Source organism: Lemur catta, chromosome 2 (genome assembly GCF_020740605.2).
Source record: "Lemur catta isolate mLemCat1 chromosome 2, mLemCat1.pri, whole genome shotgun sequence".
In the NCBI taxonomy this organism is placed as follows: domain Eukaryota; kingdom Metazoa; phylum Chordata; class Mammalia; order Primates; family Lemuridae; genus Lemur; species Lemur catta.
This window is the reverse complement of record NC_059129.1, coordinates 134,416,467-134,436,229: the sequence shown is the minus strand read 5'-3', so window position 1 is coordinate 134,436,229 and position 19,763 is coordinate 134,416,467. Positions and strand designations below refer to the sequence as shown.

General features: G+C 39.0%; 1 protein-coding gene across 2 annotated transcripts in view; it reads right to left on the bottom strand.

Annotated features, from left to right (window-relative positions):
- Positions 1-19,763, bottom strand: part of CCDC170 (coiled-coil domain containing 170) — an 81,612-nt gene that overhangs the window by 48,881 nt on the left and 12,968 nt on the right. For both annotated transcript variants that reach the window (XM_045544586.1, XM_045544587.1), the window contains exons 2-5: positions 11,941-12,069; positions 10,370-10,626; positions 4,558-4,702; positions 1,565-1,750 (exon numbers count right to left, since the gene is read on the bottom strand). In XM_045544586.1, coding sequence (XP_045400542.1) covers positions 1,565-1,750; positions 4,558-4,702; positions 10,370-10,626; positions 11,941-12,069 — 717 coding nt within the window. The remainder of the gene's footprint in view (positions 1-1,564; positions 1,751-4,557; positions 4,703-10,369; positions 10,627-11,940; positions 12,070-19,763) is intronic.

Genomic DNA, 19,763 nt, shown 5'->3' with positions numbered 1-19,763 from the left:
TTTACACTAAAGAGATTGACAGTCAAACCAACAGTGGAACATTCTAACATTATTTGCCCTCTAATATAATGCAATATGAAATATGCCACTTTACCTTTCAAATTTTCTTGCCAAAAAGTTTAACTGGAATCATCAAATCCAGCCTCTAGATCCAACTTTTAAGTTTACAGGATAAAGAGAAACAAGTTAAACAAGCCTGTGAAGAAACAGTCAGACCACTCACTGCTCTGAGCTTTCCAAAATGTCAATGCTGTTTAAAAAAAAAAAGACAAAACTATAAAAACTAAAAATAATCAACAAATGCAGTGGATGAACCTAGACTGGATCCCAATTTGGGTAAGAAAATAGCTGTAAAAGACATTCTTGGAGCAAGTGGTAAAATTTGAATGCAGAATGATACTGGATGATTATTAGTTATCCGTTGCTGTATAGTAAATTGCCCCAAACTTCGCGGTCTAAGACAACAAACATTACTTATCTCACAGTGTCTATGGGTCAGGAATCTGGGCATGACTTCATTGGGTGGTTCTGCCTCAGGGTCTCTCCTAAAGTTCCAGTCAAGCTACTGATCAAGGTCACAGTCACACCCTGCCCCCTACTGGAGGAGGATTCCCTGCTGAGCTCACTCACATGGTAGCCAATAGGCCTCCCGTCCTTGCCACAGGGGCCTCACAACTGAATGGTGTCCCCTTAATATTCATATTTTAAATCCCTAACCCCAATGTATGATATTTGGAAGTGGGGCCTTTGGGGGGTAATTGGCCTTGGATGAGGTCATGAGAGGGGGGCCCTCACGGTGGGATTCATTGTATAAATAAACAAATTGTAGCCAATTTGTTGTATAAATAAAAAACACTTCCCTTTGGCAATATCTCTCAAAATTACAATATCCATGTCCTTTGATCCAGCAAACCTACTTTTCAGATTTTGTCTTACTAATGTATTCTCACACATGAGGAACAATGTGAGACTATTCATGGAAGCCTGTTGATAATAGTGTATAGTATGTTGCCATTTGTGTTGAAAATATTAATAAAAAAAGGAAAATAGAGTGTGTCACCCTTTGTGTTAAAAATAAATAAAAAGAATATGTATATATACATATATGTGTATAGATATTTCCAGAAGCGCACATAAGAAACTGTTAATAGAGAAGTTGCCTCGGAGGAGAACTGGGTGGCTGGGGAGAAGGGTAAGGAGAAAACTTTTCTCCATATACTTTTATGCATTTAGAATTCTGTATCTTGTAAATATATTATCTATTTGTTAAAAAAATATTAAATTTAAATTTTTAAAAATCCTTATAATTTAACCAAAGTAAGTCATCTGTACAAATTCTTTTAAGTATTTTTTATTCCTTTTTTTCCAAATATATATATATATATATATATCTCCAATGGCCTGTTCAAGGTCACTTTGTCCCACATTGCCCCCTGCCCTCCTGCTGACAGCAGCCTTTTAAAATTGTGGTCAATAACCCTAGTGCACCCATCCAACATCCGTTTTTCCATTTCTGCTTCCTAAGTATGATCACAGATGCACACACACACTTCACATACTGTACCTGGTTCAGCTTGTCTTTCTCTTCAATGCAGGAGGCAGCTTTTTTCTGCTCTCTGGTGACTTCCGAAGCCAGCCTCATGATCGTTTCTCTGCTAGCTTTTGCCTCCATCTCATGGACATTTATGGTCTCTTCAAGAGTAACAATTTGTCCTTTCACGAATGCATTTTCCTTGTGCAGCTCTCTAAGCTGAAGAAAAAGCAGTTACAGCTATCCTATAAAAATTAACAATTTCATACACTTTCTCTAAAGCAACTCACAGTCCATGCCCCAATGACCGCGTTAGCAAAATAGTAAAAACACTATCCCTGCGTGGACCCACAGGATCACACTTTCAAAGGCAGCCTCTAAATGCCGTTGTTAGGTGCAGACTCTGTAGTCAAATTAAAACTATTCAAAGGGCGGCCACAAGGCAAGGGTGACGAGAGGTAAGCCAAAAGCTTCCCAGCAGAACCTGCCTCAGCAAGCCTCTGGCTGCTAAATACCCAAGGCGTGGTGAAGCTCTACCCAGTTCACACCAGGCAGTAAAGGGAGGAAGCTGTATTCAGCCCACACCCACTGGGGCCTGCTGCATGCAGGGTGGTCCCTGGCACTGGGGGAAATTGAGAAGAAGACAGGACTATGATTTCTTTAAATACTCTTTTAATTGGTATAAGCATAGAAAAATTCTGAATAAAATGCTCTAACAGTGGTTATCATTGAGTGCTGGAATTAGCAAGGCTTTTTGTTTTCTGTATTGTGTACTGGCATTGTTAACTGAGAGCATTTATAAGATTTACAAGGGGAAAATCAAAGCAGGCAGGCTCCTTGACCTCGGGGAGAAGGCCAGGAGGACGCCTGTAGGAAGACTTGAAACCCCACACCACAGGGCCAACGTCGGTGTTACGATTGTCTGTGGAAGTGACTGTCTTTCAGCCTCAGCACTCTGCCAACATGGTGCCCTGCTCCCAACTCAGCACCGTTTTCCTCTCTCAAACACTTTTCCTCACATTCACATGACCACTCCTCAACGTCCTTCAAAAGTGCCCCCCTCAGGGGACAGTCCTCGGCCAGTCTACCTAAACCAGCACCCCACACCTCTCACTTGCTTCGCCCTCTACTCCCACACTCTGATTGGTTTTTCTTCATTGCACCTTTTACTAGGTGGTACTTATTTGTTTGTTTATTTCTTCACTTTGTTTATCCCTTGATAATGAAATCTCCAGCAGAGCACAGACTTAGTCTTATCTCATTCCCACTGCTGTATCTCCAGCTCCAGGACAGTGTCTAGCATGTAGTAAGCACTCACTAAATATTAGTGAAATGGATGAATGAATATTAAGTGAATTATTAAGAATATCTCCTTTTCCACCATGGCTCCTCGGGAGTATGTGTGCACACACGTTTACGAGAGCATGTGGCTTTGGAACTGGAGCGATTTTGTTCTTAGTGGAACACCTAGTGAGGCTGCAGTCTTGATCAAGACAGCAGACCTCCCGATCTTGGCCAATGGTTTTTTTTTTTAAGATAGGCACCTGTTCAGGTGGTTGGAGAGCCAGCACTCCAGAGTCCTCCCATCTGTTACATTATTGCTCAGGGATGCTGAGGCCAACACATCAGGGGACATTTGTCATCAAAATAATCATGGTTCCCAAGAAGAAGGAGCATACCATGCCACACAGGGCCACATGGGGAAGCACCAGGGCCAGTCAGGAGGCAGAAGGGGTTGGGAGAAATGTGGGCAAGAGTCTTTACTGTCTCTTCTGCAGGAAGGAATGACGAAGGCAGAGGAAGCAGGCTTAGGTTTGGTAGTTTGAATGATTTCAGTGGCTCTGAGGTGTAGGGGCTGTCCCTGAGCTGTCTGGTATCTGGTTCTAAGGTGATTAGGGGCAAAGGGATAGTGGCCCCAGGTGTAACAGCCAGTTATAGGAGGTGGTTAAGGAGTGGGCTCTGAATTGGTCAGTTTGCATTTGAAAGCCCTGCAGTGAGGGGCAGTCTCTCCTGGGTCAGCAAGGCCCCAGATGCCAATGCATCAGAAACACCAACAATAGGCCAGTGCAGTGGCTCACACCTGCCATCCCAGCACTTTGGGAGGCTGACACGGGAGGATGACTTGAGGTCAGGAGTTCAAGACCAGCCTGGGCAACATAGTGAGAACCCCAGACTAGCACACAGAGATTGTCTCTGAGGGAAGAAAGGATGTCCTAAAAGAAGGAGCTCTGAGTTTCCTTTTCTTTCCCCACCACTTGACTTAAAAGATAATCCCCAAACTATACTATGAAGTGGACTTTTACAGCTGAGCTCCTGGTCACATGTTAGCCATAGGGAGGAGGATGAGGAGCATCCAGCACCCATGAGGGTATCAGGTACACCCTGGGCCTGAGCTAACCCCATCAGTAAAGTGGAATACTTCCCAAAGTAAAATGAAATCATCTTGCAGCTTTCAGAGAGGACATTTGGGAAGACAGTAGTAGACACTGGAGAGGTGGCTTTTAAGAATGGCTGCATGGAAATCTGTCAGGAAGCAAGGATATGAAAGGTTTGTAAATAAGCAAAGATGCCATGAGCACTCAAATGCTTTCGAGTGCCCTAATAAAGCACTATGGGCCAAGTGAATTATTCAGTTAATACCATTAATTTCCATCTTAAAAATGACACACAGCTGTTGTGTGTGTGTGTGTGTTTCTGTCTGTAACTAAAAGGAAAAACAACTCTCTAAAACAAATCGTTAAAATGAATAATTAATTGTATGTGACAAACTAAATACATTAATATTTTAAACAAAACAGTTAATCCCTTTTGGAGAATAATTATTCCAAATAATGCTAAAAAGAATCTTGGAATTGAGGCTCAGAGAGGTAATACAGTCTGTCCCAAGTCACACAGTGAATTAATGCTACACTTGGGCCACTGTCCTATTCTCCTGCCACCCCCACACTCAACCACAGCGCTTCCTTTCGTACTATGTGTCAGAATAAGCACTATGGTTATAGTCTTTTTAATCTGTATACAAACACCTTGAAAATTAAATCTTCCTCTGATGCCTTTTCATTCTTCTTTTCTGGATCCAAGCAGTCATGAAGTTGAGTTAGAAATTCCTCATGTTTCCTGCAATTCTTTGAGATTTGTTTCTTATTCTCCTCATTTTCCTTTGAACACTTTCTATCAGGAAAATAACAAATAAGTCAGGGTTTAACATCATGGAAGATAACATTCATCAAACCAAGTCAGAACTTAAGCTCTCTGTGGGAAATAACTAATCGTCATTTTCAACACAACACAGTTTCCCAGACACAGAGCAAATTATTGTCATGCAAGGCCTGTAAGGGAAGGAGATAAATGGTGGCAATTTCAGGGCACCTCCACTTGGCAGAAATGTAGGGAAATCCTCACGGCATCGTGGACCTATTAACAGGAGGGGACTCTCCTATCCTCAACCCTTAGGATCTACGGAAGTGGAGGCAGCTTCCAGATCACACATGGACCTTTTGCCATGTGTGTGGTCACCATCCACATACCCACAGATCTCCACTGGGGCCTCACAGGGAAGAGGGAGAGTGCTACCACATCGGTGCTAGAGGGCCAGGCTTTGTTTCTTTTTCCTAACATACGTGATCTATCAGGGTCCTGGTTCATGGCCAAGCGTAACTATAACAACAAATACATCAGGAGCAGGGAAGCCTCTCACCTCTGGAAAAGAAAGATGTTCAATCACTAACAAAGATCATAATTAGCTTCACACACCCTGAGTCTTTAAAGAGTACTGGAAGAACGGAAAAGAAACCACTACATCACCTGCACCTCTATGTTTATTGTACCTCTATTCACAATAGCCAAGATATGGAATCAACCTAAATGTCCATGTAATGGATGAATGGATAAAGAAAATGTGATAGACAGGTAGACAGATACACAGATATCACAATGGAATACTATTCTGCCATATAAAACAATGAAATCCTGCCATTCACAGCAACACGGATGGAACTGGAGGACATTATGTTAAGTGAAATAAGTCAGGCACAGGAAGATAAATACTGCATCTTCTCACTCATATGTGGGAGATAAAAAAATTGAGCTCAGAAGTAGAGTAGAATTGTGGTTTATTAGAAGCTAGAGAGGGTGTGGGGGAGGGGAGGGAGAGGTTGGTTAACAGACACAAAGTTACAGCTAGAAGGGAGGAATCATTTCTAGTGCTCAGTAGCACTGCAGGGTGAATACAGTTAACAGGAATTTAGTGTATATTTTCAAAAAGCTAGAAGAGACGATTTTGAATGTTCACAACACAAAGAAATGATAAATGTTCAAGATGATAAATGTGCTAATTAGCCTGATTTGATCATTTTACATTGTATATACCTGTCAAAATATCACTCTGTATCCCATAAATGTATACAATTATTACACATCAACTAAAAATATGAGAGCAAGAAAGAGTATTGAAAGAGTATTGGAATTGCCCAGTCAAGGAAAATCAGGAGATTTCTGACATGGTACGAATATTTTACTTCAAATCTCAGGTAGGCTTGTTGAAATAATGCTTTAAACGTTAGAGACTAAGAGATCATCAAAAAATAGGCATACTTTACAGGCAAATTAGAATCATTTCAGTAATTTAGTATCATTTTTTTCAATATCCTAGATAATAAACATGATTATTGCTTTCCCTTGTTACCATGTCAAGTGTTTACTGCAAATTCTTTCACTCTATTCAAAGATTAACAAAGCCTGTAATTGCAGATACTCAAAAGCATATCATATGTCTATTTAGAAAAATGAATAACAATAAAAGCCTAACATCACTATATCTCTGAATTCTTATTTTTAGCATATTAAAGGTAATATTTATTCAGTCTTTTAGACTCAGGAAAAGCACAGTGAATGCTATGATGCTGATTGATTTACATATATGACTCCATATATTAACCCCAAGATTTCAATATTATTTCCCCATTCCAAAGGGCTCTAACAACTTTCACTTCTATTCACACTTCACTTGACCTAACAAAGTTCCAGGAATCTGTCCTAAGAACATAATCACATAAGATATTCATTGCAGCTTGGGTTATAGTAATTTTTTAAATGAAACTAACCTAAGTGCCTATAGGAAACAACAAAGGGAATTGGTTGAGTAATTTATGATATTTCAAGCAAGGGAATATAATGGGCCATTTAAAATGATATGCCAAATGATTTTTTAATATTGACAACATATTATTCAGTAAAAATGGTACATTACATGCCATCATTTGTATACAACTATCTGAGGATCTGTTTAACAAAATGTTAACTAAAGCTTTTCTGCAATCACAAGGTTTTGAGTAATTTTAATTTCTTCTTGGCACTCTTCTGTATTTGAAAAATTTACAGTAAGCATATATTATTCTCATTACCCATTTATTTAATAAATACTTATTGAGCACCTACTATGCACCAGGCCTTGTTAAAGGTGCTAAAGGTACAGTAATAAAACAGATAAAAATCCTTGCCCTCATGGAGCTTATGTTCTAGTTGGAAAGATGGATAATAATGGAAATATTAATATATGTAAAATATATAGTATTTTATAAAAGGATTGGAGAAGAAAAAAAGCAGAAGGAGGGTAAGAAATATTGGGGGTGGTAGAATTTTGGATGTGGTGCTCATGCAAGACCTCACTGGGAAGGTGCCCTCTGAATGAAGACCTACATGACGCAGGGGCAGCCGTGCAATATCCGGGGGAAGAGCCCTCCAGGCAGAGGGACTAGCAATTGCAAAAGTCCTGAGGTAGGGTCACTCCTTTGGAGGGAGAGAATAGTAGCAAAACCAGGTTAGGAGGAGCCGTTTAGGTCATGGAAAACACTCTGTCTTCACCTTGAGAAGTCACTGAGGGCTCTGAGCCAAGGATTGACGTGATTTGATTTGTGTTTTATTTAACAGGATCACTCTGGCTACAGGGGGCGCCATCAGAAGCAGGAAAGCCACTGCTATGAACTCCATGTCTGTGTCCCCCTGGAATTCATATGTTGAAGCCCTAATGTTAGGTCATTAAATATGAAATGTCTGATTTCAAATCAAAAGTGTAGTTTATTATATCTCAAACAAGACGCAGTACAATTAATCAAAGTATGCACCTAAACTATAGACACAGTATTGCCATCTTAACAGTAACTTGCTCATGCCACCAGTGAAGGAGCCTGGAGAGCGAGTGGCGATGAAATCTTGAAAGGCCTTCTCCATAGCTTGTGGAGAACTGAATATTTTTCCTTCCAAGAAGTGGTCCAAAGCCTGAAGAAGTGGTAGTCAGTTGGTGCAAGGTCTGGTGAATACGGTGGATGACAGAGAGTTTCCAAGGCCAGCTTTCATAGTTTGAGCAGCATTGCTTTTCGTGACATGAGATCTTGCAAGGGGATTGGCCTGTCTCTATTGATCAATCTCGGCTGCTTAATCGCAAGTATCCTCATCATTTCATCAAATGAGTTGCAATAAACATCCACTGTAACCAATTTACCAGGTTTCATGAAGCTGTAGTGGATAATACCAGCGCTGGACCACCAAACACACATCATTAGTTTTTTGATGAATATTCGGTTTTGGACTGTGTTTTGGCACTTCATTTTTATCCAACCATTGTGCCAAACACGTGTGATTGTAAAAAAGAATCCATTTTTCATCACACATAACAATATGGTGTAGAAATGGTTCGCCTTTACATCCTAACAGCAAAGACAAACTTCGAGACGATTTCTCTTTTGATGCTCCTTTAATTCATGTGAAACCCATCTATCCAGCTTCTTTACCTTGCTGATTTGTTTCGAATGGTCCAATAGTGTTGGAAATGTAGCATCAAGCCTTGCTGCTAATTCTTGCATAGTTTGAGATGGATTTGCTTCCAATACAGCTTTCAGCTCATCATTACCTACCTTGGTCTTCAGGTGGCCCACATGGCTCATTTTCAAGATTAAAATCACCAGAATGGAACTTCCCAAACCATAGATATACTGTGTGTTCATTAGCCACACCCTTCCCAAACACTTCGTTGATATTTTGAGCTGTCTGAGCTGCACTGGTTCCACGGCTGAACTTATATTTGAAAATAACACGAATTTTTTACTTATCCATGGTTTCACAAAAATTGCTCTAAAAAAAACGTGACAGATAATCACAAGCCAAAACATGCATTTGAAAGACTGAGAATGTACCCACAATAAAATTAAAACAGGAAGTGTCAAAGTGAAATGTCAGAGATATCAACTGTCAAACTTAGTACTTAAGGAAATTGGACACTCCATACTTTATAACCTAATATGGTACTTGGAAGTGGGGCCTTTGGGAGGTAATTAGGTCATGAGGGTGGAGCCCTCATGAGTGGGATTAGTGCCCTTATAAAGAGAGACACATGACAAATGACCTCTGTCACTCTCTGCCATGTGAAGATACAGCAAGAAGGCTTCTGTCTGCAAACCAGGAAGAAGGTCTTCACCAGGAACTGAATAGGCCAGCACCTTGACCTTGAACTGTCCAGCCTCCTCCACAACTGTGAGGAATAAATTTCTGTTATTTAAGCCACTCAGTTTATGGTATTTTGCTATAGCAGCCCAAACTGACTAAGACAGAAATTGGTGCCAGCAGTGAGGTGCTGCTGTAACAAATACCTATTGCAATAATCCAGCTGAGAGATGATAGTGGCTGGGACCAAGTTAGTGGTCATGAAGGTGACAGTGGAACACAGACAGAATTTAAATTTACTTTGAGGATCACTATGATGGGATTTGCTGAGAAACCAGACACGGAGTGTGAAAAAGAAAGAAAACAAAAGATGATACCAAGAATTTCGACCTAATCAACTAGAAGAATGTAATTATCATTGAATGAGATGAGGAAAAGTTCAGGAGCATTTTGTGGAAACACCAGGAGCTCAGTATTAGACACATGATGTTTGAGATGGCTATTGGGCATCCGTGTGAAAATGTCTGGTAAGTAGTAAGATATGTGGGTCTTGAGTTCTGGGAAGCGATTCAGGCTAGCCATCAAAATGTGGGAGCCACTAGCATTTAGATCATAGTTAAAGCCATGAAACTAAACGATATCACCAAGAGAGTGAATTTAGAAAAAAATGAGAAGTGACTCAAGGACTGAGCCCTAAAGCACTCTGATATTTCAAAGCTAAGGAGGTAAGGAGGAACAGCAACAGAGACTAGCTAGGAAGGTAAGATAAAAACTAGGCATGTGTATTGCCCTGGAAGCCAAGAGAAGAAAGTGATTCAAGTAGAAAGATCAACTGTGCCTGATACTGCTGATTGGTTAAGTAAGAGAAGACTGACCACTCAACTTGCACTGTGCACTCCCTGGTGACCTTAATGAGTGGTGTCGGTGGAGCGTGTTCAAGAGAGAGGAGAGGGGGCAGACATTGGAGACCATGAGTGCATAGAAATATTTAATGAATTTTGCTTTAAGTGGAAAGAGAGAAAGAGAACAATAGCTGGAAGTATTAAGTTATTGTTTAAGAAGAATTAAATTAAATAAACATCAAGCATTTTATAAATAAAGATATTTAAGTCAAATGTGGAATTTTTTAAATATTTTTTAGGAACAACTAGTCCCCAATTTTTTCTCAACAATTATCTCTTGTCAGAACAAAGTGTGGAAAACCTAGGTCTCAGGAATTTGTTGCATAAACTGGCAATAAAACCTAATGAGGAGTGTTTTGAGGTCAATACTTTTTTTTTTCCAAATTGAGTTTCAGGGCCAAATAATCCACAATACCAGTATATTCAAAGATGTGTCTTGATATCAAAAGCTAGTATCATAATGCTAGCTAAACTGAGAAATATATTTCAGTATCCTTACTGTAATTTCTCATCTAGTTCTACAACTTTCTTCTTTAATTCCTGGTTCTCCTTAATTGCAGTATGAGCTGTGATTTCTGTTCTGATTTTAGAGGTGGAAAGTGCTGCTGATTCTTCTTCTAACTCCTGAACTCTGTCTCTCAGAGAAGTGAGGAGAGATGATTTTCTGGCATTATTTTCTTTGTAGCTCTCCATTTCAGCTTTCAACTCTTGACAGGACACTTCTTTAGAAAGCATCTTGGATCGGAGGTCTTGAAGCTACCATGGAAAAAAAGTTAAGGAAAAAAAAGGGAATAAGAACTTAACAGTATAAGTTTGAAGTATCTTTAAGAACCCCAAAACCCTAATTTAAAATTTCACTGTTTTATTCATGTCTTAATCCAATTTTCTTCTTTGAAATATTTGTGTCTGTCTTAGCAAATGGGAAATTATGCCTAAGTAATGAACTTCATATTCTGTCTGTTCCAAAAACAATTGTGCAATGTCTTATGTTGATTTGTGATATATATCACAAATATAGCCAGGAGACATATGTGATGTGTATTTCAAAAGAGCAATAAAATATTTTGCAATGGTAACCCATTTTCTAAATCTGTATTGCCGCTATTGCCTGCTGATGAATGTGAAACAAGGAACCTACAAGTCGTACGCTCTGTGACTTCATAGCTATTAACTGTTTCCCAAGTAAATGCAAACTATTCAATGTATCACCAAATTTCTCCCACTTGTCTTCTGGACTCTAATTGTGGGTCATAAGGAAAAACAATGTTCCAATTTCTGGGAAAAAACTATGGAGAAAAGAGAAATCCTTATGGGATTTATACAAAGGAAGCATTTTAACTTTTATGCGTTCTGTGGCATCAAAATGCTAAACAATGTATGTGCCCTATAGAGTTAGGATGTCGGGTGTACCCTATAAGAAAACTTTATGAAAGCATATACTTATTTAGAACTATAAGTGTATATGTATACATTTATTCACACACACATTATCATCTTTCTGTGGGGTCCTGGCAGCCTTAACGAGACCTCACAGGCCAGTCTAGCATGCCTCGGGGCCACCAGCCCATAAGCAGACGGAGTTTAGGGAGACTCTCTCAGAACTCCTCTCTAGACCTGATGTAGACTAGAGGGTAGATGGATCCCAATCATCTTCCAAGAATTTTCCCAACCAGTTGGAACTATCACGGGGAAGGAGTTCAGAATTCCCTCCTAAGAGCTCCAAATTACAAGCAATCTACATTAACGGAAGGAATTCTGACAGAGGCTAAAAGTTCTCCGAGGCCCATGGAGCATCAGCCCAAAGTCCTCAGGTGCCCCCATCTCGCAAGGCTGTAGAGCTCCTCTGGGATCCACAGTCCAGCCCCGGCCACTGTGCTTCACAGCATGGCAAATGCATAACCTTCCGGGAATTCTAGGAGATTGGCGCACAGTGAGGGAATAAGTGTCAACTTTGCCAAAAGGTTTAAATCTGTATCCCACTGTCCTGTTTCTAATTGCCTCTATGCTCTGCTTCATTTTATAAGAAGATAAGAAGGCCCACTTCTGATTGGTGAAGATGCATAATCTTACCTCAGACTGAGCACATTCAAATTTGACCAAAGTTGCTGCAAGTTCACTTCGAGCATTTTCAGCCACATTCCGATAGTGGTTTAATTGCTCCCGAGTGACCGGGACTTCCAGAAGATGATCGTAAGTTTCCTGGTAGAGTTCCCCAAAAGATTAAATACAAAAAAGAGTGTTAAACAATCTTTTCTGTGCAGTTGTGCAAAGCAAGATCAAAGACAGAAGCATTCTTTGTATTCCAAATGTGTAAAAAATGCTACCCAGAAAGTGCTGTTTTCAGACCATTTTGTTCTCATTCTCAAAATTCAAAAGGAGGCAGGAGGCAGCCCAGGAACAAATGATGTACTCCCCCAGGGTAATGGTGAGATTTAGCATTAGCATTTAAGAATTGGCCTTTGCCACTGTAGAGAATTTCCTTCCACCCAACTCAAATGCTATTTAGCTCTGCCCAGAACCAGGAGAGTCAGAAGAGAATTAATGCTGCATTGGGGGCAGGGGGGCAGTTTTCATTGTTCTTCTGTTTCCAGACCACAACGATGATCAACTCTTCTCTTGTCTGTTGAATAAAGGGTCTCGTTTACATATCAAAAGGATTGTGTAATCTAAATGTAAAAGTCTGTCTCCTTCATAATTATTCATTAAGCCTTTTACTTTCAATCTTATCACCTCTCATGGGGTCATGAAGTTGACTCAAATGAATGCTTGAGGTTAGAGACAGTGTAGTGGTACAGGGACAGCCCGTGGCTCACCTAGACAGGAGCAACTCTCAGTTCCACTGATGGGTGCTGGTGCAGAAATCAGGCTCCTAGCCTGGCCAAATCATTCCAATGTTTTAAGACAAGCCATATATCCAGATTTTTTCAAGTAAAAATTCCCAGTGTTTGCAGCTTGGCAACCGATTTAAATGTGTAAAAAAGAAATACATATGAGCCAGATAAGCACACCTGCAGAGCAGATTTGCTGGCTTTGGCCTGTGGGTCGCAGTCTGCAGCCTCTGGCCCTGTTTCAGTCTGACTCATGCCATATGCCTGCCTCCTTCAGGATTTCTTCCTAAGCTTGGACAGAGACCTACACCCACCGCTATGAAGTTTCCAGGGCCTGTGGTCTTTGTGAAAGGCGTTCAAGAAAGCCATTCATTTTTGAAGGAATATCAAAGAGGTCACATAAAGGAGGATTTCCTGGAATATCTAAGTGGCCTCAGGGGACTCACCAGTAAAACCCATTTATGACTGCCAGAGACTTCTCAGCTGCCAGTGACTACTGTTTGATATACTTATGAATACAAGTCATCTCAAAGCCCTTAACTTCACAACACACGTTGTCATGACTAGTGTGATTCAATCCACAAAATGCCAAACAAAACCTTCAGGGCACTTAGTAACAGCTGGTGTTTGCCAATCACAACACAGTCAAGAAGACGGTAGATATGTACTCTTGGGGGCGGAAGCATTAAATAGTTTAACTGAATCTCTTACTAGAGAACCACATCCTGTTCAGACTCGTTCAATAGTCAAAAGGGTCTTCTCCACCCTGACCAGGTATATTTCCTCAGCGAGGCCGTGTGAGGATGTAGGTCACTTAGGAGAAATTTGACCCGTAGTATACATGCCACATCATTTTATAAAATTCTTTAGGAAAATAAGTTCCCCAATGAATTATGGGGAAATATGATTATTTCTTCCAATGACTAACATTTTCTTTTTTAGGAAATGATATACAGTCATACCATTATTTTATATGTCCTTCCTATAATAAATATTGTATCCAATAATATAATATTATGAGCCAGATAAGACAGTTCAGAAATGGCCCTTTGCTTTAGGAGGCTGCAATCTACTGCAGAACAGTACCAAAAGCATTAGCATCTTCAAACGTTCATGGGTAAAAGAAACTATGTATTAAGATATCATGACCTTGACACTGGAGCAGGACCTACATTAGGGGGACTCTTTTGATTACTGAATTTAGAAAATAGTTGTTAGGCCCAAATCACCCTTCAGAGTCCAGCTGACTGGGGATTATTCACCAACTAATATTTATTGAAAGCCTACTCTGCATCAGGCACTGAGCTTACAGACTAATAAGAGAAAGAGCATTTATCAAATAACCATATTAATGACCGCAGAATTACAAACTGAAATAAACACAAGGAACAGGGGAAAAAACAGATAACAAAGGAAACTGAATTAAGATTAGAGAGGTAGAAGGAAAATAAGAGTTCCCTAAGGAAGTGATGATTAAATAAATTAAACAGGCAAGACGTATTGAGGCAGAAGCAGCACACATCATTCAAAGAGCAAAATGCCCGTGCAAGGGCCCTGTGGCAGGAGTCTGCCCTGTGTAGGCAAAGATCTGAGAGCAAACAGTGAGGCTCAGGCACAAAGTCAGGTAAAGAATAGTGGCAGCAAGGCTTGAAAGGCAGCTCTGAGCTCATTAATATATTTTAATATCTGGCAGGGCTTCTTTTTCAGAATACTCCTAGCTGTTCTTGCTTGTTAATTTTACCATATAAAATTTAAAATCAGCTTGCTAAATTCCCAAAAATCCTGTTGGTATTGTTATTGAAATCATGTTAATTTTATAAATAAATTTATGGAGAACTGATATCTTTTAAGTGTTGAGTCTTCCAACTAATATCATTTTTTCCCATTTGTTCAAGTATTCTTATGTATCTGTCAGTAGCAATTTAGATTTACTATATTTTGTACTTTATCTGTTTTGTTGATATTGTAAATTGGATCTATTTATTCCTGTATATTTAATATGAACCTAGATACCTTTTTGATATTTCTTACAGTTTGAAATGGTTTTAATTTGATTCTCCTGGATTTTATACTGTAAACATGAAAATCATCTATAAATAAGAATAATTTCACTTCCTCTTTTCCAATTTTTATGCCGCTATTTTTTTTGACTGATTGCCCTGGTTAATAATGCCAAAACATTGTTAAATAGTAATAGCAATAATGGATATTTTTTCTTATTCCTAACTTTCATAGAAATGTATTTATATTTCCCTGTTAAGCATGATGGTAAAATTTGGAATTTGGGTTGAAACAGATACATTTTATCATGTTAAGGAAGTATCCATCTATACCTATTTTACTAAGAGGTTTTTTTAAATCAAGAATGGATTTTTATCAAATCCATTTTTGATCTCTATGAAGATAATGATATTTTTCTCCCTGGATCTGTTGATAAAGGGTACTGTATGAATAACTTTTCTAATATTGACTTAATCTTGTGGCAGCCAGAATAATGTCCTCCCAACCTATGACTATGTTACATTATATGGTATATTAATTTCCTAGGAAATTTGCTGTAACAAATTTCCCCAAACTGAGTGGCTTAAAACAATGGAAATTTATTCTCTCACAGTTCTGAAGTCCAGAAATCCAAAACCAAGAAGTCAGCAGGTGTGCTCTCTCGGAAGGTTCTAGGGAGAATCTGTTCCATGATTTTCTCTTAGCTCCTGCTGTTGCTGGCAATCCTTGGCATTCCTTGGCTTGTGGACACATCATTCCAATCTCTACCTCTCTTATTAAATAGAATTCTTCCCTATGTCATTGCCTCTGTGTCTGTTTTCCTTTTCTTGTAAGGTTACTAGTCGTATTGGATTAGGGACCACCCTAATCCAGTGTGACCTTATCTTCGAGCTGAGTTGTTTAAGAGCTTTATTGTTGTGGCTTTTTGTTTTCTGAGTTTGTTACTGACTTCTTTATTGTTTTGTGCTCAGAGAATGTCATCGACATTCAGAGCTAATATTCACTGGTGCATGCCAGTGTGGCTGAAGAGTGTCCATTCAGAATTGAGTCCATTCTCATGCTATAGCAGTCATTGTGTATTGTGATCATTATCCTTTCTATATTATTTCTACTTCAGTGGATCTATTGAGGTTTTTGTGAATGTTCAATTCTATAAATATCCCACGGGCACTTAAAAAGTTGTATTCTCTGCAGGGCTTGGAATATAGAATAAATTAGATCTACTTTACTGGTTATTTAATTAGGTATTTTTGCCCTTGCTTAATTTCTACCCTTTTATAGAGGTAGGAGCTTTCTTGAGCCACTTTTATGAGCACACTTAACCCATCAACTAAGAAAGGTGAGTTAAAGCCTTCTATTACTAATTTAATCTGTCTCCTTGTAGCATGTGTATCCTTCCTTTATCGATGCTGATGCTATTTTACTCCATGCAAAGATACTCAAAACTTTCACATCTTCATTGTGAATTGTGGCGTGTAACATTAGAATGTGCCATTATTTGTCTCATTTAATCACTTCTCCTATGAATTCAATCTTCTCTGATATTGAGATTTTGTTCTCTGGTTTCTTTGTGTTTGCATCTGACTGCATATACGTGTGTTCCATCTTCTTATTTCCAATCTTTCTATATCACTTTGATTTGAAAGTAAATAAAGTCAGGTTTGTCTTTGTGATTAAGGCTAAAATTCTTTCTCCCCACCCCTGCCCTCGAGGAGGCCTTCCACTAATTTTGCATTTTGGGATTTCAGCCATCTCATTGTGTCAAAAATAGAGTCTGTTTCTTGTTTTCTTTGTTGTATGTGGCTAATTTCTAGGAATGCAAGGGGGAAAGACCAGTGGTATGCCACCATTTTCAAACTAGAAGTGTCCAGATAGTTTTCTAAACTAAATGGCCCTTTGGTGGCTTAGAGGCATTTAAAAATTTTTTAATTAAAAATCCCTTTTAAAAATTCTCCTTTTGAAAAACATCTAAAACCATATGATACTCATGCAGGAAATCAACAGAGAGATCAATAGAAACCCCAGGTACAGTCCTTAATCTCTAATCCTCAGAAGAATTTAGTGTATGAAAAAAGAGACATCACAAATATTTTCTAGTGGGGAAAGAAAATACTGTTTAATAAATAGTATTGTGGGAGTAGGTTAGATACCACCAAAGTGGCTTTACCATAAAAGTGAGTTCTCCTTCATTTGCCCTTTGCCCTTCCGCCACGGGATGACCCTCGCCAAATAACAGCATGATGCTCTTGGACTTCCCAGCCTCCAGAACTTTGAGCCAAATACACTTCTTTTCTTTATAAATTACTCAGTCAGGGGTATTCTGTTATAGCAACAGAAAATGGACTAAGATACCATCTGACCCAGCAGCTTCACTTTCCAATCATCTCCCCTTGAAAAATATTCACACATGTGCATAGAGATATGTATAAGGATATTCATTATACCATTATTCGTAATAGCAACAAGAAGGGCAATAATGAAAAATGTAAATTCCTGTTGACAGGGAAATTACCAAATAAAGGCATTTCCATACTGTCAAATTCTGTGCAACAGGGAGTATAAGAGAGATCTGTATGTTTGGGCATAATAATGACCCTAAAATATATATACCACTGAACAAAAATAAGAAAGTGTAGATCCATAGTTTGATACTCTTTTTTTCTACAATACAGACAGGAGGAAAAATACTATGTATTTGCTACAAATATATTTAGAGACAAAAAAGAAAAGTCTGACAGAGCACACGTCACCTGATGATAGTACTTACCTCTGGGGGTGACACCACTATTGGAGCTAGGGGGAGTGGGGCAATGGTTTAATTTTTTTAAGAAAGATGTCCTTAGGCATTATTTGTATAACTAAATATAATTGAAAGAAAAGAAAAGAAAAAAAACCACTGGAAGTAAATGTTCAGTGTGGCCTGGAGTGGTGGCTCACGCCTGTAATCCTAGCGCTCTGGGAGGCCGAGGCAGGACGATCGCTCAAGGTCAGGAGTTTGAGACTAGCCTGAGCAAGAGCGAGACTCTGTCTCCTCTAAAAATAGAAAGAAATAGGCTGGACAACTAAAAATATATAGAAAGAATTAGCCGGGCATGGTGGCACATGCCTGTAGTCCCAGCTATTCGGGAGGCTGAGGCAGAAGGATCTCTTGAGCCCAGGAGTTTGAGGTTGCTGTGAGCTAGGCTGACAGCACAGCACTCTAGCCCAGGCAACAGAGTGAGACTCTGTCTCAAAAAAAGAAAAAAAAAAAAAAAAGAAATGTTCAGTGTGGTTATCTTTTGGTTATAGGATAGATTTTATTTTCTTCTTTATTATATGTTTCTATATTTACAAATCCTTTACAATGACTGTGTATTACTTTCATAATCAGATAAATAAACATCCTCTCTTAGATGTTAAAAAAAAAAAAGAAAAAGAAACAAGGACAGACAAAACTCACCAACCCTGCTATGCTGTGCTTTTATGAAGAACATGATGACAAAGAAACAACCATAGGTAGCATAGACTTGAACAGACAAGAGAGCTGACATTTCAGGGGGTTTGCTCTCAATTAAGCCCTCCTGGACTTCATAAAAGTTTCTGAAAGTTCTTCAACTTTTCCTATAAGTATTAAACAATTTTTGCTTTAAAAAAAGTTTTTTTACCTTATTCAAAATGGCATGATTAAATAAAAACTCATCCATTTGTCCTCACATGAGGACAATCTATATTATTAGGTACCTCTCAACTAATCCATGAAGCAATTTTATATTAATTTGAACGGGCCAACTACATATGATTTGATTCTGCTACTGGTATTTATGATAATGATTGAAATTGCCTCACAGGGTGGTTCATAGTCTTTTTCAGAATAAAGGATGGATTCAAAGCTCAATGGCATAAAGCAAAGATAAGCTTATTCCTAATTTAGTATACAATGTGCCCCATTATCTGACCTAAGGACAATGTCTCGGGCCAGTCTTGCTACTATGGTATTTAGTTGTCTTATTATCCCATGGACAGAAAAATAAGATGAAAATCACTGCCTGCCTCTGACACACAAAAGCTCCTATCCATTCCATTCTCATCATCCTGTCCCATAAGCAATCTCTCCTTTGTCCCTGCATCATCCATACTGCAGTGCACGGCTGCATTACCACAGGCTCTTCCATTATGGAATGTTTCCTTCTCTCTCTCTCTCTCTCTCTCCCCCCTCCCTCCCTGCCACTGCTCCTTTCTACTATCCAGCTTCTTCCCACCAGGTAAAGTGTCTTTGATAACTTACAGTGCATAAATTAAGTCTTGCAAGTTGTATTTCTCCGATCTAATCATTCCTCCAATTTTTGACTACTTATCAGTTCTTCTCCCTACTTGGAAGGACTTTCTTGACCTTCCTGCTTCTCTTTTTCCTTCTAACTGCACTTGGCTTCTGGGACTCACTAGTGCCTGCAAGGGAGAGTGTGATGGGTGTGGGATACAGAAAATGAATCTAAGCATCTGCATCTTAGTGGTTACGGGGTAAGTTTTGGAAGAAGGCATTCTGCATAAAACCAAGAATTGTGAAAATGCTGATCATATTATTTATGCACTATTTTCCTATTCCTTTTGTCTTGGACATCACTCTTATTCACTTAAAAACCCTTCTTATTCAACATCCCTATTGAAAAAGATGCAGTATTCCAAAATATTCTTAATATTATTGTTCTACTAAAATAAATTGAGTCTTCTTTTCATTGGGTGGGCAGGGGCCACAGTTAGAAAAACTTAGGTATCAAACCCTTTGGGGGGTTTACTTTACTAGTCCTGATGTAATCCTAAACATACATATACACACACACACACATCATCATCATCATCATAACAACTAATATTTACTGAGCCAGGAACTGTTCCTATTCACTCCTTATAATAATCTTTTTAGTGGGGACTGTTCTTATGCCTTTACCTAAAAATAAGGCAATTAAGGCCTACAAAAGGGAAACTATATTGCCAGATAGAAAACAACTAGAAAAAGAGAGAGAGAGAGAGAGAAAAGAATGAAAGAAAGAAAGAAAGAAAAAGAAAAGAAAAGAAAAAACTAACAGT